General features: G+C 38.8%; 1 protein-coding gene across 1 annotated transcript; it reads right to left on the reverse strand.

Moving 5' to 3' along the window:
* Window positions 1-1,042: 1,042 nt before the first annotated feature.
* Window positions 1,043-14,717, reverse strand: LOC110987793 (uncharacterized). The gene is made up of 10 exons (XM_022250869.2): window positions 14,543-14,717; window positions 12,061-12,122; window positions 11,732-11,873; window positions 8,289-8,332; window positions 7,845-7,983; window positions 7,293-7,469; window positions 6,270-6,343; window positions 5,911-6,058; window positions 5,252-5,340; window positions 1,043-4,571 (listed from the first exon to the last, which is right to left on the reverse strand). Exons 1-10 carry the CDS (start codon window positions 14,635-14,637, stop codon window positions 3,577-3,579), a joined length of 1,965 nt encoding a protein of 654 aa, XP_022106561.2. The 5' UTR covers window positions 14,638-14,717; the 3' UTR covers window positions 1,043-3,576.
* Window positions 14,718-20,293: the final 5,576 nt, after the last annotated feature.

Genomic DNA, 20,293 nt, shown 5'->3' on the forward strand with positions numbered 1-20,293 from the left:
TCAAGACGTGCGAATTTGCAACTTTTTTGGAAGGTTTAAAATTATGCATTGAACATTCGCTGATATGACATGGACATTTTTCGAAAGCGCGAAGGTAATACAACGGCTATTTTTAATGCTTGGTTTATGATGATCAATTTATACTTCTTTTTAGAAATTTACTGGATGTGATTGATCATTTCTCCTTTTATTCGAGTGTTCATAGACGATGCTCATTTTGTGCGTGACGTGCATCTAAACTTTTAAACAGGCATTTGACACACGAATACGCCTGCGTAATACATGCATCTAAACCTCCCTAACTACTGCAGTTGTTTAACGCTAGTTGACAGATGGTACGCGCGTGTTACATGCCTCTTCGACCAATAGGGTGTCTGGATCCACCATATTCACGCTCGACTTAAATTTAAAATTGCGCGTCAATTTAGTGCCATCACAGTAATGGCGGCTCCTTAAAGTAGTATCCACAGAGAAAAGAAAGAGGTATGGTACAGGATAGAAGGGGAATAGATCGATCCATTAAGCCCCGCCCTGTTGTGTCCTGACCAATCACGGACATGAATCTCGGAGCCTTGTGTGGCATTGGGGGAAAAGCCATGCGCTCAATGGCCGGGGCTTACCCGATCGGTCTATTCTGAGGCCACCAGCGGATGGACTGAATGTTTAGTTTGATGTATTCTATGTGTAATGTATGGTTGTGTGTCAAGCTCATAGATCTCGTATAGTTATATTTATTTATAGGACAGTGAATACAAGTTATCCTCTTTGGGATGACATCCCCCCAGTTGCACCACCCTTTTGCCTCTCCCTCCGCCAAGAAACATCTGTTTCACGAAGTTAACTTTAAAAATTCTCTGACTTAGTTTTAAGATACATAATTTTGTCTTCTTCCTTTAACCTCAACAGTCATCAATCCTCCGATTTCATTATGATTTTACGTACACACTAAGGGGTCAAGGAGTTAACGCTGTATAAATAGGATTTGTTCATGGCTGGGTATAAATAAATGTTGCTTCAAACAAAAGAGGCTGCTGGTGTGCAGTTTCGTTTCCTTCTTTCCTTTTTAACACTTCCTGAAACAACATGCAACTAAACGAGGAAATGAACTTCTAAATTAAGTTTAATAAACGGCTGCTGCATGTGATTAAGATACCAATCAAGTATAAAGTGCAAAATTGTGTTGAAATTGTACAAATAAACGACAAAACGAGATTAACTTCACTTAAATGAACTTAACATCAAAATGTATAAGTCACTACTAGGTCTTATAGATATGGCTACATAAGTTGTAATTTACACTGTAACTGCTCTCTTTAAGTTAGCAAACTAACTAAATCCTTTTTACTTACCATTTGGTTTTTATAACCAAAGATATCCGATAACATACGTATAGCCCTGCCTGCTAAAAACATGAGTGAGTTTGGGGAAGATTAATAGAGACGTTTGGATACTGAGACAATAAGTCTGTTTTATAATAAACTGACGTACAGTTCATTGCAGCAACACGGGAAAGAAACCTCGCAAACTATAGGCTACGCTTTAAAATTGAGCTGACGGAATGGATACAAGTGCTCGCATTCATTTTTTCATCATTTATAATTATGTACAATATTCAATCAAATGTAGTGCTAAATGGTAACCAGCCCTATATAACCTGCCTTTTCGAGTTCCAAGTTTACGTCCTAGTCAGGGTAAATCCAACTTATCCCGATCGTCTATAAATCCACGCCATTACATAGACGGAATACCATTCGAAAGTGAGACATTTACCGGTACGGTATACCATGCTACAGAATCCTACTTCCCCAAACAGCGATGCAGATAACTCCTGGGAATTGCCATAATATTCTAAAGGATAAATTTTCTTGTTGACAAACGTGTAATGTCAGGTATAAAACAGCACCGTGTTGCCCTTCCATTTCTCCCTGTATCATATACAGAAAGTTATGATGCAAATATTTGTAGAATTTAACATACATGGTATTCACTTCACGTGAAACATAACTTAAATTTGTTTTAAACATGAAAAGAAATCCTGTAGTAGGTTTTGCCGTTATACCGACGGTTTTCTTCACATTACATTCCCAGTGTGGTCTATGACGTCTGCACCATTACTTAGGAATTCGTGGGTCTGAATCTCTTCAGCTTGTGATTTCTCTGCAACTCTCAAACCATACTAAGGATACAGTGCACATGTCAAGATAAGGGCAAAACCTAGCATACATTTTACATTTCCTGCGCAAAGCTAACTTAATATCTTTGATTAACAATAAAGTAGCTAAGCACCTACCGACTTAACATGACGGGCAAAGGCATTTCAGACAGCATACCATGTCCTTCTCTTTTTTATTAATTTTTAGATTTTGTTCATTTTCTTGAAAAAACTTATAGAGAATCTAAAATTACCATACAAAATTTAAGTAAAACAAAAACCATCCTCATCAAAATAAGCTGTTTGATTCTAAACAGCAAGACACAAGAAAACCTCTGGTCCATCCGAGGACGACCAAAAGAACTATATATACATGCAATTTGATCACGCAACTACAGTACATTAGTTCAGCGGCGTAGCCAGGATTCTGGGCATGGGAGCGAGCGGGGGACTTCACGCTAAAGTGGGGGGAATGACTGGATGTCGGATATATACATGTTTCTAATCAAGATTGGGATAGTGGAAGGGGGGCGACAGATGTTGCATGGGGGGTGCGCCCCCACGCCCCCCCCCCCGCCATACCGCTGCATTAGTTACTCTGAGCAGTAATGTTCTAAACTAATTGCCCAATTTTAGGGTTACTCAACAAGAAATCCAGTAATGATGACTAATTTAACAGTGTGTACAAATTCATGCATACGATATGGTTTGTTCTTTTTAAATTCCTTCAAGTTACATGTACATGTACTACAATACAATTGCCTTTATGTTAAATTGTAAGTTAAATCACCATTAGCTCATGTAAGTGCAATTGTAGGGAAACCCTTCTCTTGCATATTTTTAATCAAGTACTAACTCTACTGAAGTTAAGCCATTTTTTGCTTCTTCTCGGTAATATGCATTTATCTTTAGGTAGAAATTTGCACTCTAATTTACTTCGTGCGTAGTGTGATCGGTAGCTTCACTGTTCACATCCAAAATCTTGAATATAAGAGTTTAAAAACGACATCAGAGTCAAGGAGCGTCTGATATCCAACCAAGTGTAACTCTTAAATTTCATGCTTCAGCCTTCATTACAGATGCTGATGGATTTATAAAATGTCATTGTCCACGGGTAACATTTTTCGCGATCATGTAAATAGCTGATTCGTTAATATTTATTCAACTCGTATAAGTTGTGAAAAGGTTTATTATACTGGACCGATTTGTAACGCCTAGCACTGCAAAAATAGTGTAAAAAGTTTTCCAGAGTTGTTCAAGGTCTCGTTGGTTATTGTCATTACTGACGCCTGGTCAAAAGCTCAGCATGCAGTGCTACACACTTGATACAGCCTGATTGCTGTATATTTGCTGATACTCAGGAATCATTGGTATCCACTACAGTCATGAAGTTCAAGGCCGATACTACAACTGGTCACCTTAGATCAAAGACAGTCTTCAACTGCTGAAGACTCAGATGTGGGCGGTTCGAGGGTGAAATAAAAAGGTGACTCATCTGATTGCAGATCGGTCTGAGGTTCGACGCTTAGGATCTGATCTCCCACACTCAAACGTTGTTCAAACGCTTTGAGTTCGCAATCCACCCCAGCAAAGTCAGCGGGGCAACCCATCACTGGTCCTTCTGAATCCACAACGGTTGGAAACGAGGGGAAGTCGACGTGTACGTCTGCTGTGGTCTGTGGTGTGCTCCGTAACTCATCTTGAATGTCGTTGACCACTTTATGGTCAATGTCACCACTGGAACCTCCTGGAAATTGCTCAGAGAAAGAGCTGCCAATTTCAGGAGGAAGGGGTGTCGATGGGATTCCCGTCTTAGGAGTGTCGGTATCAAGACAATCACTTAACGATTTAACATCTTCTGCCTCAGCAAGATTTCCAGGGACTGAAATTGACGGTGCCAAACCCAGATTGTCGGCAGGGGGGATCTGTGAGTTTGAATTCAGTTGCAGTGCTGTGCCTGGCCTGTCGACATCGACATATTCACCAGGTGATTTACCACAGAAAGACGAGGGAGGAATTGGCGAGACTCTCGTTAGTTTGTCGACATCCATATAATCCCTGGTAGATTCGTCCTGTGATTTGTCGGGAATGATAGATGTAACCTTAACATCCCAGCTAGCACCGATTCTAGCTCCTGCTCCGTCGACCTCACTCAGCTCCTCGTAAGGTTCCACGTAATCGTCATCTTCACATACACGTGGCAGCGGGAGGTCTTCTCGTCTTAGCTTGTTACCGCCCGCTGCACCTAGATTTATAGTCACGTTCTCTCTCTTAGAGTTATACTCCACATATCCATCTTCAGTCTTCCGGATCGGGGCAGGTGGCGGTGGTGTGACAGGGACAAAACTCCGACCGTCGTGACTCAATCCACGGATACCAATGGCTATCTCTTCCTCGTAGGTCTGGTTCGTAAAGACAGCTGAAAAACAAAAACACAGTTACGAATTTGCAAAATCTTTTAAGGTGAAGTTCTGGAGGGTTTCATAATCAACTATTATCAATTGTCCAAGTGCATCACAGGGTCCGGTTTTAGTTAAGTTGACTAGTAAACAAAATGTTAGTGTTTTCCTCAGATGATGTCAAACAATCAAGGCCTTAGCAAGTGTGCCAAAGACCCTATTGTGCAACAATGCAGCATGGGCTGTACACTGCCTTATGCAGCAGCACCAATTTCATAGTGTCTGGGTAGGAGTGGAGTGTAACCCTTTATTATGATTCTACAAACTGTTTGAAGTTCTACTGCAAGATTCTGGCTTTCCTTAAGTCGGGAATTCAGAGGGCTACAGAGGCATTAAATTTTTCAAACTGCTCTTGTGAGTGGGATGGTGCACCGCTTGGATGCTAACCTCACCCATTGATCCCTGGTAACAAAAGAGGGCGTACCACTTGCATGTATATGACGTAAAGTTGACTTAATCGAGCCATCAAAACATTTAAACTTTCAAAGAGAGGCTCTGGAGGCATTTGTGGGTAAAGTGTTTAATATAGATTACCTTAACATCTGTATATGTTTTGAGACCAAGGGAGTTCACGCAACATAACATTGAAAATAATGATGGATGACAATAATTTGAGTGACATTGCTTATATTCAAATTACCTCCTCTGGTATGACTCTTGACCTTTGACTTGTGCACTGGAGATCCACGTTCAGAGACTCCCATGTATCCTTCATCTTCCCAATTTATGCTGCAAGCAAAAGAGAATAATTATGATTGGTTAAGTGATATAAGAAGTTGAATATTACTAAGAAAAATAATCATTCCAGAACTTCAGGAGTTCATATGGAAAGCGTCGTTGGTTTTGTGTCCCTTCGAGGCCTGACCCTTTTGTTCCCAATCTTTTGTTCATTGTCTAGCTGCATCTTGCGTGCCGTCACATTGGTGTCCTTACAATATGAACGACAGATTGAAAAACTGTGGATCATTTATAGTGAAATAAAACGTAGTTACTGAGGAACAGAATTCAACTAAACAAACAAAAAATCATTATTTTCCTGATCTCAGTATAATGAAACCTTTGTGACAAAAAGTGTTCCCGCGAGAGAAAATTTATAAAATACTCATTTTAAAACTAATGATAAAATAACACTATGTCATTTCTAGATAGCAAACACTGCATTTATATGTCGCTGATATAACTGAGATATGGATTATCATGAAGTCGTTATCTGAATAAATTGTATTTGTTCCTAACGATGATGTAAGAAACTAATGTGAGAATAGACATTTGATTTCGATGGATGGTATTTTGTCTCACCCTCGATGGAGGGGTCGTTCCTGCATTCGACGTCGACACACCACGACCAGAATAGTGCAAGCCATCACAAAGATTCCAACTGCAATGACCAATGCGCCAATAATCAAAACCGTAGTCACTGGTAAGCTGTCTGGAATGCCTGTGGTTGCTGGAATTAAGATAAGAATAATGATATTTTAAGATCCGCCCAGGCATTTGTGAGTTTTTTGGGGGAAAATCCACTGAGTCCAAAGTCTTCAGATAACAGAGGGTCATGTATTATCATAAGTGAAGCACTGGAATCAACTGGTCAATTTCAGCCAGCCAAATATTGGTTTAGGAACTAATCAACTCATCATTCTGATGATTCTGAAAATAACCTGCAGTACTCCCCACATTATGAGTTGTCTTGGCATTCATCACCTCTGCACTTGCATTCATCGGGGTAGTCGATCTAGGTGATGGGATCAAAGCAAACCATCAATTGAAAGGTTGAGGTAGCCAGATACGGAATAATTATGACGTTATCAATTGGACGTCAGCCCTGATGAGTGAAATATGCAGCAGAGCGAATCAACAAAGGACACTAGATTTATGCACAGCCTTTTAAGGGAGTGGATTTTTCCCGTATATTTTTTGAGAAAAAAATCCTGTACTTGCATTTTGCAGTGCATTGCTTAATCGTCCAATCTTTTGTGAGATGGAGCATCGTTGTCAGAAGCTAACTTAGTATTTGGAGGTAACAAAGGATCTGTCCCATGCAATAAACTATAAAACTGTACCTATCTTAGATACTAACATTTCTGATTTGGTTTTGTGTTTGTGACTCTTAGGAAAGTTCGAGAATACCTTCCAACACATATTCAAGCCACTATAACATAACTAAAAAGATGCGAGTAATTCCAAATTGCACTGGTCACTATCAACAACATGAAACACACTCTGCATGAAGATGTCTATATCAAGTCCGTGTAGAAATGTACAGAAAAAATATCAGCATCTTCGCGAGATAGTATTTGGCCTTCGGTGATCCGCTTCACGCCTTATTCATAAAAGTGGTGTAGCTAGGATTTTACTAATGGAGGGTACAAGGGGGCACCAGCTTTCAGTGGTGTGGTTTTGGGGGGGAAGCTTTCGTTAGTCTTGTTCAATATCCATTCATCCGTTTTCTTAGTGGGGGGGGCACCGGGAAAGGGGGGAGTGCCCTCAGACCCAACTGGCTACACCACTGATTTATGATACTTGATTTCTATTCACTTTTGAATCAGGAAAGCCAAGATGTGTCACGTTCACTCGAAAGGGAAATCACGTGTAAAACAGCGTAACCAACAACAGAATGTAAGTTTGATTAGCAGTTTGTAGGCTAGCAACGAAAGAAATAAGTGCAGCGTGACTGTACTTGCCTTTGTTGTATTGTTGAAATTGTTGTGGATTGTGTACTCCGATCTGACCGTGAAAAGGTTGAGATTGTGGGAGCCAACATGCTTACACTATCAGATGTCATCGGATGTCCATCGACCATGGGCGTTGCAGTGGAGTTGGTAATTTCCCCTGGAGATGTGGCTTCAGATTGACTATTACTGCCAAGGTCAAAGGGATCTACCTTTTTGTGTTGTAATTATTTGATTTATAGGTGTAACTTTCAGCATACCCTTCAGCATTTTTGCCGTCATCAATTCTTGAATGACAATCATATTTAGCTATTGTCAAAATCTCACTATTTCAACTTGTATGGTTAAAATTGGAATATTATTCATTTTCTGTCCTCTGAGCACATGACACAAAGGTGTCGGGTTGTACTTGACATTTCGGATGGTCCTTTACGCATAGCTTAATTCCAGCTATCTCGTTTTAGGTTAACATTTTGAAGAGTGGTAGAGACTTTAGAGAGGCATCTTATCATTACAACTTTATTTCAGAACATTGCAGAAGCAAACATAAATCGGAATTCTAACCTGCAGTCACACGAATGTTGGTCAAACACGGGACAGGTAGATTCACTTAAATTTTTTTTCAAGATGGGCTGGTAACAGGTAAGAAGCTCGTTATTCTGGCTGGCATTCATGACGGATGAGTTCGCGCAAAGCAGATTCGCTAAAGTCAAGAGAGGATTATCAGAGGTACTTACAAAGTTAGTGAACTCAGATAAGACCAGTCCTAGGCCTAAAAGTGTCAAAGTGATTTTGATTTGAAACAAAACTGATAGTCATAATCATGAAGTTTTAAGTTGTGAGGTCGACAATTGGCATTTTTAAATTTACGACGGATAGTTAGCATTCAATTGAGGAATTCAGAATACCAGTCATCTGTTAGCATGATGATTTACAAGTATGTGTCCTTATTACAATGTTAATAAAAGTGACAATAAAGTAGACGAAGGAGTATTTAACCAAGCTTACTTCTGCAAAGAGCACATCTTTCCACTGAAGCTACACATTCATTCCTGAAATGCAATAACGACATTGGGAAGTCACTCAACTGATTGAGGGAGTACACTGGCTTAATTGGTCCCCGGGCGAGTTATGCGTAGACAAATGTTACCCACCCACTATCATGGCCTTGCAAGAGACCATTCTTAACTTCCTAGTTATGTAATGAACTTTTAAAATAAAGCAAAATTCACACATACTTTCTAAAAATCTCAACTATGTACAAACGTTGGTATCTCTTTGTAGCGACAGCGCCGACATGCCGGTGGGGGCGCTGGTGTGGCTCCATGGGGTTGTGCCGGTCCCTGCCGGTTGGCTTTGGGCCAACCCCTGCTGCGCTGGCACAGTAGCCTTTTGGTGATTCTCCATTACCTCATTTTCCCGCTAGTCTGGTAGACATGTTTTGGTGTGATTCGTTCTAGTGCGATTGAAGAGGAGATCCAGATTTGCCTGCACTTTGTTTAAAAACTCCGTGCGTGTTCACCGGTTTTTGGGGTGTAATACAGGCCACAGCCACTGGACCCGAGGACAAGCGTTTGTGCCTTTTTCAGACGTGTACGAAAATCACACAAGCGGCGACTTTACAATATGGAAAAGAGTAGGGGATGGCCTTGCTGAGGCTGATAATAAAACTCACCCCCCCCCCATAAAAAATCGTATTCACGGAGCAATCTTCTTGAAATAAGCCTGAAAAAACTGTTAGCAAAAAGTATAATACCGACCGATCAATCCTTAAACATTGCTTGCACAGACAGGTTTCCTTTATTTTCTTAACCACAGAAACACTTCTCTCAAGAATACAGGTCCGTAAAAAAAAATGAAATTCATGGATGGCGGCCGAACTCCACTCCACTTCCTCCCTCCACTACTCAACCAAACTTAAAATGTAGAGGCGACGTGTGATTAGGGCCTATGCCCTTTCCACATGCACACCACACTGATTCATGATGTCACTGTCAGATGTTTGTAGGTCAGATATCTGCACATTTGCGGTCTAGCAGAATTCAATCATCAAAGGGCAATTTACGATTGCAGTGCTGGTTATGTCTTTGATGTCTTGTGTGGAAACAGGGCTAGATTGTAGTTACCATGACAAGTGAGTGTCATAAACCATGTATAAGATTGAATTTACACAACCTACGTACAAATTGCAGTTCGTTGGCCTTCGGTGACTCCAGAAAACAGCTGATAACAGCTGATAAATATAGATTAGCGAAATCTAGCCACTCTGCCGTCTGTCTGCATCGAGTTGTAGGAGCAGTCCCATAGGAAATGTGCACACTGTTAGCACCTACACTCACTTGACACGCTTCATTGCCAGGCTTTTTGTCAGATGTTTGTTTACTAAAAAGTTAAACAACAGATGCTTCGAAACTTTGGATCGAAGCCTTCCTCCACGCATAAGTCATAAAACGGCATAAAAAATCCGTAACATTGTCCCCGATTTCCCGGCTTTATGTCTCTTTGTGAGCACAGCAACAAATTACTTACGTAACTCTTAGCGACATTTGTGAAAATTTTCGAGTTACTATCTCGCCGCAGCGAGTTATGAGATCTTGCCGCAGCGAATGTTTCAATGGTTTAATAAGTCCTATTCAATGTGCCGTTTTAAAATGTGTCTTTGGGGAAATGCAGTGAGATTTGGTTTTAGATTGCTAATTGGAACAAAAGGGGAGGTTACATTTCATACAAGCTTGATTTACAACACAAAAGAAAACAAAAGAAATCTCTTTTTGGGGTATGAATTTTCATATCTGCAAGTGGGGTAGACTACTATACACTTTGAATCCGTGACAGACTGCCTGTTTTTGTGCACAGCGTGTTTATCATCTTATTCTATTTATAGAAACTAAAAAGGGAAAAATCTCCATCAATCAATTCCTTTAGTTCATTGTTTTGCTTAAAATATGGAGGGGACATTCGACATTGTGTCTTCCCCCCGTACCAAATTCTTGGTGGGGGATGTCCCCCCCTGGATTTCCGCCCATGCCTGTTGAAAGAATTACGGTGCCTTTTCATTTATAGTTTAAATAATCTATTTGCATAAGCGAGGCAAGCGGGACCCTGAAAAAACAAAGAAACAAAAGAAAACGGCCAAAGATATGAAAATTAGAAATGAAATAGAACATAATTATTAGCTTGAAATAAAAAGAAAGAGAATCTAACCTTTTCCAGCAGTTAAATGTTATCGTTTTAACTAGACGGTTGGCCCCACCCCCCCCCCAAAAAAAAACAATTCTGGCGACGCCCGTGCATATTTTTAGCCGAAGTGTGCTGCCATTTCGGAACAAACCTCGATGCTGATATCATTCTAATATTAAAATATGCTATGATTTAGGAGATTCCAGCAGGCAAAAAGAAATAGGAAGTGAAGGTGAAAGGAAAACTAACACACACTTTTTCATCAAATGGATTGAAATCCCCAGGCTCTTTGACCTCACAATCCATGCGTTCAGTTGTCACAAACCACCCATACAGCACAGGGCGCTGGGAAGGGCAAATACGTAGGTACGTTTTTTTGTCGAGAATGTATTGGATGGAGTTTATTTAACATCTGAACACCGGTCAACACTTATGGCTCGGTGTACATGACACGTGTGCACTTACATAAAATTTTAATAACAGTTCTATAAATTAATAAATTTCGACCGATGAAAGTTCAAAATTTAGTAATAACTTTCAAGTCCACTTGCTTGTGTTTGGCACTAGGAAAATGTAGAAAGGACTTAAACCAGTTTACCCCTCATCTGAATGTGGAAATTCACACTACAAAATAAGATTTCGTTGTCTTTGTGTTAGAAAACAAGCTTTGTTGAAATGTAACATCCATTTTTGTTCAAATTAGCAGTCTAAAACCAAATCTCAATGCTTTTCATCCCAAAGATACATTTGAAAACAGTGCGCTGAGTAGAACTTATGGCACTATTGAAATATTCAATGCGGTGGGATATCAATTTGACGCCGCGGCAAGATCGCTGCACATTTCAACGATGACAATAACTCCCGCTGCGAGATGGCGAGTTGCCGCGGCGAGTAAGTAACCCGGCTGCGGTGAGATCGTATCTCGAATTTTTTTTGGCAAGTGGCCCTTATACGCTTCCGTAAGTGAAGTCTCATTCGTGATTTTTTTTTTATTTGAATGGGAATGAAAATAGCTGTTGACCACCTCAGGCTAAGGCACCTCAAAAGTCAGCCTTAACTCGTCTGCATGGCTGTGACGGTCAAGGTACTTCAACAGTCACAACTTTAATGTATAATATTGTTTACATCTGTATGGTCGTAATAAACGTACATTTGATTTTGCGTTTTAACATTCAATAGTCGGCACCCATGCATGATCAAACCATACGCCTTTATGAACACCTGTCACACTATCCATTAAAATGGTAATAGACGTTTGATGAACAACTTACATGGCTTCCAAAGACACAAAGCCACAGGGAGGGTGGCCCATTTTTGATGACTCTGAAATTGAATTTACGCAAACGTTCAACCGCCGTCTCGTGTCGTGTGAGCACATCGAAACGGTAAATTCCGAACAGATGGTTGGTTTTACTGGAGCAAGAAGGAACAGAAGAAATACAAAGACTATACTTGAATAAAGAATATATTTGTGCAAGACTCTTTAAAACTATATTTGAAGGGTCTACTCACATAATCATAGTTTTAAAGAGTACAAGTTCCCCTGTCAATTCCAAATATCTTACCCAATAGAGTAAGAGCACTATGAACTAGTTCTTACCGTTAGCTTGGACCTTCACTTTGCAAGTCGTTTGATTATCCTGCTTGCAAGACACACAAGCACTGTAAGAAATAAAATATCTGTATGCATTGAGTGTCTCGACAACCAATATCCTTATTTGTGTGGGCTTTAGGAGTCCGTTTATTCTACACTTATTTATTGTTATACATATATTGTTATACAACTGACGTTTGTTTGTTTGTTAAATACTTCGTCCAGATCCATATATAGGTTTTTTTTCCTTGCAATTGGCCCGTAGAAGCTATTGACATGGCATGGTGACAATTAAACTTCTTTTAATCTCTTAGTAAGTACTTCTGTTACTGATCACAGTAAGTTAATGGTTCGACTTAATACCTTTTGACAATTTATTGCCGATTGAAACTATTCCAAACAAAGGTGAACTTCAACTTACATTAATTAAGCAATTTTAAAAGGGATAATTTTCTACTTGTTGAAGCTTTTATCATTTTTTATTTTAAGAATCAGTGCTCTTGATGTATAAACGAAATAGCATTTTAAAACGTGGAGTTACCTACTTTCTTGGTCTTCCGCCATAGGACGAATACTTCAGCACTGCCAGGCTTAAACAAATTCTCAGCTATAAAAGCAGCCTTGTGCTATGTGAATCACTTTACCGTGCATGCTCAAATATCTACACATTCTTCATGAATCAGTTTAAGATTTAATCTTTATTCATCTGCCAAGAATATCTGAGCTGTAAGTGCAAAGAAAACGATTATACAGTGACCACCATCAAGGGCGTTAAACCAAGGAGAGTATACATCCCACACTCTTTACCCAGGGTGATGGGCTACTGACTCATCCCCTGCGCACTTTTTCGTGGTGAGAATTAAAAGCAGATTGTTAAAAAATTTTTGAGTTCCCAAAGAACAAATTATACATAAAAATAAATCTAATAGCATTCAAAAAAGGAGAACAATTTTAAATGGTTTTAAGCAGTAGTATAATGTATAAGAGAGATGTGCAGTGTCATATAGCGTCAGCATCCCGCTTTCCCGATTTTCGGTACCACAACCCCCCGTCCCCCTAAATCCGGAATTATTATGCCATTGTTCAGCACTGTTGCCATAAAAGACAATCTTGCCTGCTGGTACCATATATCGCACGGATCTTAGTACCATTTAAACCTTGCCATTGTAGGTTTAGTAGTTGAAATTAAGATGATAGGTAGTAAAGAAGACACAATATAGACAAAACCTATTTAATTTGGAAGTTATTTATATGACAAAATTGAAGATGACCGCCATATAAAGAATGTCCTTTATGCCTAGCGTTTGGAACATTAGATCCCTTGATCTTGAAAATGTAAGTTTTGTAACTGAAATCGATATCGTCATTATTAAGAAGCTAAAAGACAGACAAAAAAACTTGTTCAATTAAGACAGCATTTTGGAAAATCCAAGATGGCCACCACTCACTTTTTGAGCAAATAGCAGCATTCATTTTCTAATATGAATTCCAAAAATGTGTAAGTTGATAACCCAAAATCCTTAAACTATATCACATACCATACCACATATTGCAATATCATTATAACAAACACCGCTTTACCTAACATTCAGAAATACTGACACTCACACTAAATACTTAAATTTGCTTGAAATCAAAGTTGAACTCATTTTAACTTATCACCTGCTTGCTTTCGTGTAAGTTTTTACACTGTGTCAGTCTTAACTATACCATAATTCTTTCAGTCCCATTCCTCTAATATTTCACTCATTAAAAAGGGTACAAGTGCAATATAGGAAGGTTTTACTGCAAGCATCTGGGCTTATTAAATCAATGACTCTGTCGCCTGCAGGAAGTGGGTCTCTCGGATCAACGAACTCTTGGTTTAGTGCTTGAAACTTCATCATTATATACGGGAGTACGATTTGTTATTGAAACAGCACATATTCGTATTAAAGCCTATATTTTTCAGTCAGTTGGTGTTAATATGTCAATGTGGACAACAAAGCAATTTCAGATTTTAAATGTCTATTTCAACACTTATCATTCAGTTTGATCACCCAATTTAATCGAATAGCTGTTTTGGAGAAAATAATCAGTGGCGTCCACTGGCGTAAATTTGTGCCGAAAATTTGGGGAATGGGGGTGGTTATTTGTGATGGGATGACTTGTCCGGCCACAGAAACACAAAATGACATTATACAGGGGGAAATGTTCATATTACTGATGTACATCTGTAATATGTAGTACGTTCATGCAGAGTCCTACATAAGAGTAGCATAATTACGCCTTTATTATTATTTTCCCTTTTTGAGTGATTTTTTTAGTCGTTGGTAAGTTTGAAAAGTGTCACAAACCTCCTTGAATATTTTGCTCACCACAAAAAGTGGGAGTGATTCAATTGCCTACTTCCCCCTCCAAAAAAGTGTGAGGGATATATACCCCACACCCTCGGGATTTACGCCCTTGAGGTTTCATCCTCCCAAATTAAAATAAATTCTCGGCTTACCTTAAACAACGCGGTTCGTCTGAGCGATTTCCGTTTTCATCTATACCGCTGATCAAAACAAAAAAGAATGCAGAAACCAAGTAAATGGACTCCATGGTCTTTAGAAGGTGTTCACTTACTACATTAAAATGTTCGATGTGATGCAGATTCCAAATTCTGTGAGACACTTCCGAACCTGCCGATTTGTCTATATAATTATTTCCAGCGCTTCCTTGTTTACTTTTGACGAGGTCCTTTCGTTTTCAGGTTTCAGTAGAATGTTTATGGAGAAAGTAACACTGTTATGAGGATCTGAATACTAGATTCATGTGAATGAAATTCAACATTAGACCAAATTTCAAAACGATCAGAAGAAACAAATAAAACCTGACGAATTTGAAATTTTTCGATTAGATTAAGCTCGAGTTCGAGTTCTTCTAGAAAGCGATTATAATTTGAAACATTATTTTCATTTTGTTCATATTTGTTATACCATACACGTGAAAACATTTCCTTTCAAGACAGCTAATACCCTTTTAAACGATGGAATCATAAAATCCTTGTAATTTTTTAATTTTTGGATTTAGGCCTAAAGTAGCATTTTCTTTTAAAAGCCTCCAGGATTTCCCTCAGGAAAACCAAAATGTCAAACAACCCATTCGAAAATAAAATAATTGTGAGTCCGAAAGTTAAATTTACATTCTTCCAGTTACTTTCCACATCATTTCCAGATAGCATGATTTTTATCGGTACGATCATTATGGACCTGCGTCGTGCGCAGGTATTGCTTTTGTGTACCAAGTCATCTTGAAATTAAAAAAAAAATCAAATTTTGCACTAATCCGGAAGCTAAACGTGTTTTTAATTCGCCTATTGATGCATTCATGTACACGTATAGCTTCAGTGTTAATTGTTTTCATGACCTTTGCCTTGAAATGAATCATCTAACCTTCTGTGTACACATTTCTGTAATTTCTGTTTCATACAGATCATATTTTCTTTCGTTGCGTGTTGATTGTACTCAGAAGCCGAGGTTGCTTTCCTCTAAATTTGAAAAATGATCTCATTGGGACTATTTCTTCAAACTTTAATCAATTGCCTGACAGCTGTGATCCTCATCTTGCTTACCATTTGTTGGGCTTGCTAGTCATGCAACAAAACTAATATAATGTTGTCATATCAAGACTAATGATTTGTAAATCAATTGTTTAAAGTGATATTGTTTGATGGCAAGAAACTTACTACAAAAGGAAAATAGTCAATGGCGTATCTTCCCGACCCAACCTACACAAGAAAAATAAGTAGTGAGTATATTGTCAGAATTCCCCTATTTCTCTATTTCTTTTCAGGGACAAGCCTAAGTAGCCTTCATCCATATTAACTACTTTTAATCCGTAACCTTTTTATTTCAACTCGCATGGCTATAGATATCTATACCCCTTGCAAATAACTGCCAGTTTTTTTAAACCCCAATTCAGGCACAGAACAGGTACAAAGCATTGGAGCTCAGACTTCCAAGTAGAATGCCCTTTCTTTTGTATTTATTAGTCAAGTCTTTTTAGATTTACTGTGTAGTTTGTCATGAGGCATCGGTGATTGAAGGAGAGTGTGGGTCAGTGGAATTTATTTTGCATTGAAAAGATGATGGCAATGATATATTACCAGTTTGTGCGCGTGTCAAGACACAGCTTTGTTGATTTTGAGACAGTATTGAAGTGGAAAGTTTGCCGGTGATCGTGGTGATCCTCAGAGCCGGCGCGTTCATGCCTGTTGCTGCCGGAGTTTACTCTGTTTGGAGCAGGTACTTTTTCAGACTGCTGAATGGCTAATCGGTTCCAAGCTAGCCGAGTGGCTTGATCAGCAATTCAAGTTTTGGAACATCTAGAAATCTGTTATTCTTCCTTTTCTTTTATGCCTAAATGTTTTAAGGTGCCGATATTATGATAATGAATTCGCACAGTGGTTATTTCAACTGAATTTCTGGGAGTTTAAAATGCTGAAAAATCTTGTCTGATAGGTTAAATTCAAAAAATTATCTTTGTATATGTGGCCAACTTTTCGTTAAATATTAGATGGCCCGCCCTGATGTTTCCCTGTTAAGTCTTGTGGTGGTCACGGAAAAGACTTAACATGACCAATCTTGCATCATGGACCAACGATAGAGGACGCTGATAAACCTTACACAGCCAATTAGCCGTTAGCTGAACGGGCCAGTACTTCACTTCAACAAACTTCAAGATCGCAGTTAACTGTATTTCTTTTTCAATTTTGCATGTATTTGGCTAATTTTGAATCAGACGGTTGTGATTTACGTGACTGATAATATCCCTGGTGTTTTGAGATTGAATCTGATTAGCCAGTTGGCTTTGAATTTCAGGATCTGGATTTTAAACTTCAACTGAGTGATTTCCCCTGTTCGGTATTGATCGAGATGACTGTATTGTAGAAATTGAGAATGGTGCTCTGAAGAGTGGTCGACATTGATGTTGAGAAGAAATTGAGGATGATGTTCTGAAGTTCATTTGAAACTTATGTTGTAGATTTTGAAGTGAAGTTAGTCGACTGTAGACAAGGAGCATTAAGACTATTTATCGATATCAGAGCTTATTTTCATTACATTTTAAAAGTGCTTAACATGAACAGCGATCATTTACCGGTACTCAGGCCGTGTATTTGACAACTGATATTGCTTAATTAATCTGTGATGTACACTCTTGCGAATTTGAATTCTGGAAGCGATAATTAATTTGGATTAATTGGAATTTTAATTAAATTGTCTTTTTAATTGTGTTTAGTTCTCCTTGTAATTATTGGACTATTTGTATTATGGTCTTTCTTTCCAGTCGTTGCTTTAATCAAAGTTTTCTTGCTGTTACATATGTGGTCGGCCACTCCATGTATATGTTTATTTTTCTAAGTATTATCTGGTATACCCTCGTGTACTTTTAAATGTAGTTTATTCGTGCCGGTGTGTTTTACTTATTGCTGTCTTTACAGTAAACGTTTTACGTTTCCTTATGTAATCGTGCCCTGGGTAAACAGTTCAAGGTCTTTTAATGTAAAATCACTGTATTTTATTTTGCTAATAGGATGTTTCGTCATATTAGTTAACTGTGGGTCACTTTTATCACTCACACAGCATTGTACACCTGTTTACACAATACGGGCGATTCACAATAGTGCGCCACCAAGAGTTTGCAACACGCTGGCCAATCAGAACGCGCAAAATTTGTCGACCATTTCCAAACGCGCATTGGGTCGACAAATTTTCGCCCATTCTGATTGGCCAACGCGTCGCAAACTCTTGAAGGCGCGCTATTGTGAAACGGCCCTATTCCGGTTTTTTCATCCATTTTCACCGTTCTCATTTTTTATTTTTGACCCACTGACGCCGACAGAGTGGCGCCGCCACTAGATCTGCAATGTGTTTTCATTTAACAAGCACATTCATACAGAATGATGAATACATCAGTTGTAAAGCATTGGAAATAGTTACTTTGTGTGGAATTAAACAAAAGAATGGGGGTTAAATTAGTACAGCCTATCGACAACACAAAGGATTGAAATAAGGAGGGGTTTTAAGGGGAAAAACATGAACAGTTGTATAAGCAAATAAAACTAAAGTTATTATGCACATTACAAAAGGTAGGCCTACTTCAAGAAGGAGCATTCAAAACTGTTTGAGAAAAAAAAATAGTTTTAGCTATTTACTGTGTGTTCAGTTGAGTATTTATAATTACCAATAAATTGTATGGAGAGAACGCTATCATGAAGAAAACATGAAGACAAAACGAAATCATCTTTAGGCCTAATTCATCACTTCTTGGGTTTAATCTCATGAAAGTATTTATCTCATCTCTTATCAGAGTTCTGCAAATAGGACGCCTTACCCAAAAGCTTTTCAAATCTCCAACTTTGATAAAGTTGTTCAGACACCTTGCCCCAGACGTAGTAATGAAATCTGCAGCCGGAGGCCATTAAAGTTAATGTCAACCCCTTCACGTCTTCTCTGCACACCGATGCCCAAACTAGTTCGTCAAGCGTTAACCATGTCCACAGTCATTTTAAATGAATCTTTCTTTAACAAATAAAATCTTTTGTTGTATTCCCCAGTTGGTAATACCCATAAGACTGTTAGAAAGACTGATAGTAATACTATCTTCTTTTGGTGAGAACCATCTGCAGACGGTTGGTGTTCTTCTGTGGAGGTATAAAAGGAGCCCCTTTTGTTTTTTTTCAATTACCTATAATTATTCTCTCCTGAAATATGGGATTATTGCGAGATTTTTGTACCTGCAACATCCAGATGTCCAAACGGTAAACCAGACGTTGAAAAAAACATGTTTGATCCGGACGGAGAGCCACTTCTGTTATTTGTTAAGTTAATATAGGACTGAGTGTCAAAAGAGTGGAGACCTGGGCTAATAGTCACCACAAAGTTCCCAGCACCTGTTGGGAGACCGTCTAACTATACTTGCTCAGCAGAGCGGTTCGTGTATCACATGCCTGGTCAAGCGTTTCAGCATATGCAGGTCTTGAGTCCGGGGGAGTCCAAAATCGATTTTTTTTAACTCAAAAATTACTTTCTATTTTATTTTCCCTGAAAAGACTCATAGCCCCTCTCCCCTCAAAGACAGGTGGTAGGATTGTTTCCAAAATGCTGCTGCTTTCAACAACTCTTGGGAGGAACGAGGGAGGGTAACTTGGATACGCCCACATGTTTAGGTAACATGGAGCTGACTCTCTGGCTGCATTGAAATCGCTGTGTGAACTTTTAGGTATTTTGAACCAGAAAACCGTATTAAAGACTCCGACAAGTGTACTGGTTTGAAGTTTGATGAACTCCTGCAGTTGATATATTATCAGCATACACAAAAATTAAAGGCAGATAACACTCAGACACATATTTACGTTGTCAGGTAAGGCTCATGATGAAGCAGCAGAACTAAACCCATGATACAAATATTCATCAAGAAGTTTGTAAGTTTCTTAATTTTAGGATTTTAAGCATTAGGCCTAATCAATGTATTTTGACTGAATTATATCGCTAAGTATGTTGTGCATCTACGTGGATATTGAACTTGTTAAATCTTTTCTTTTATAATCGCCCATAGACTCACTGGAAGTCAAGTTGGTAGTAGCCACGTGGCCACATCCTTTTGTTCTCTCCATCGACTGGATTAATACAATCAAGAATGGACCACTTGTAACATTTATTCCCAAAAGAAACAATTTAAAATGATTGAATGATTGAATCTGCAAGAGATTCCGTTGGTTTTCAATGTAGCTCCAAAAACTTAATTTCATTTCGATGAAGGAAAAACTCCCAAGATTTTGTCCACGATACATTTTGACAATGCTTACTTATACGTCCAGATTAGCTATGCCTTTGGGACAAGTCACTAAATTGAGAACATGATACAGATAATGACTTACGTTGGCCAGACGCACGCTAGAAAGGGTCAAGAATGAATAACAGTCCATTGTGCAGAGCAACATCTGTAGTGATGCGCATCTCAAATGTGAACATGAAAGAACTTTTTGGAATCGAAATAAAATGCCCCATTTTGTACAGCGTATAGGGGGCGCTAGATACGTTTAGGGATCCTTTTTGTATGACTTGTTAAAAGAAAACAAACTTATGTTCCCAGGTCAGTTAGAAATTTAGACCTTCGTGTATGATCCATACAGTAACACACTGCAGTTACTCTGTTTTTGTATGATTCTCTATACTTGCAGGGTGCAAGAAAATATTGCAGGTACATCGCGCCA

Source organism: Acanthaster planci, linkage group LG08 (genome assembly GCF_054643075.1).
Source record: "Acanthaster planci isolate LZ-2023a linkage group LG08, COTS_SCS, whole genome shotgun sequence".
Lineage (NCBI taxonomy): Eukaryota > Metazoa > Echinodermata > Asteroidea > Valvatida > Acanthasteridae > Acanthaster > Acanthaster planci.

What these genes read in the sequence shown, in the direction of transcription:
- LOC110987793 (XM_022250869.2), bottom strand. Translation starts at nt 14,637, where the DNA reads ATGGAGTCCATTTACTTGGTTTCTGCATTCTTTTTTGTTTTGATCAGC. An exon ending in TTTGTGTCTTTGGAAGCCAT is followed by an intron (nt 8,333 to 11,731) that starts GTAAGTTGTTCA and finishes ATTGCATTTCAG; the next exon opens with GAATGAATGTGTAGCTTCAG. An exon ending in TAATGTGGGGAGTACTGCAG is followed by an intron (nt 6,059 to 6,269) that starts GTTATTTTCAGA and finishes TCTTAATTCCAG; the next exon opens with CAACCACAGGCATTCCAGAC.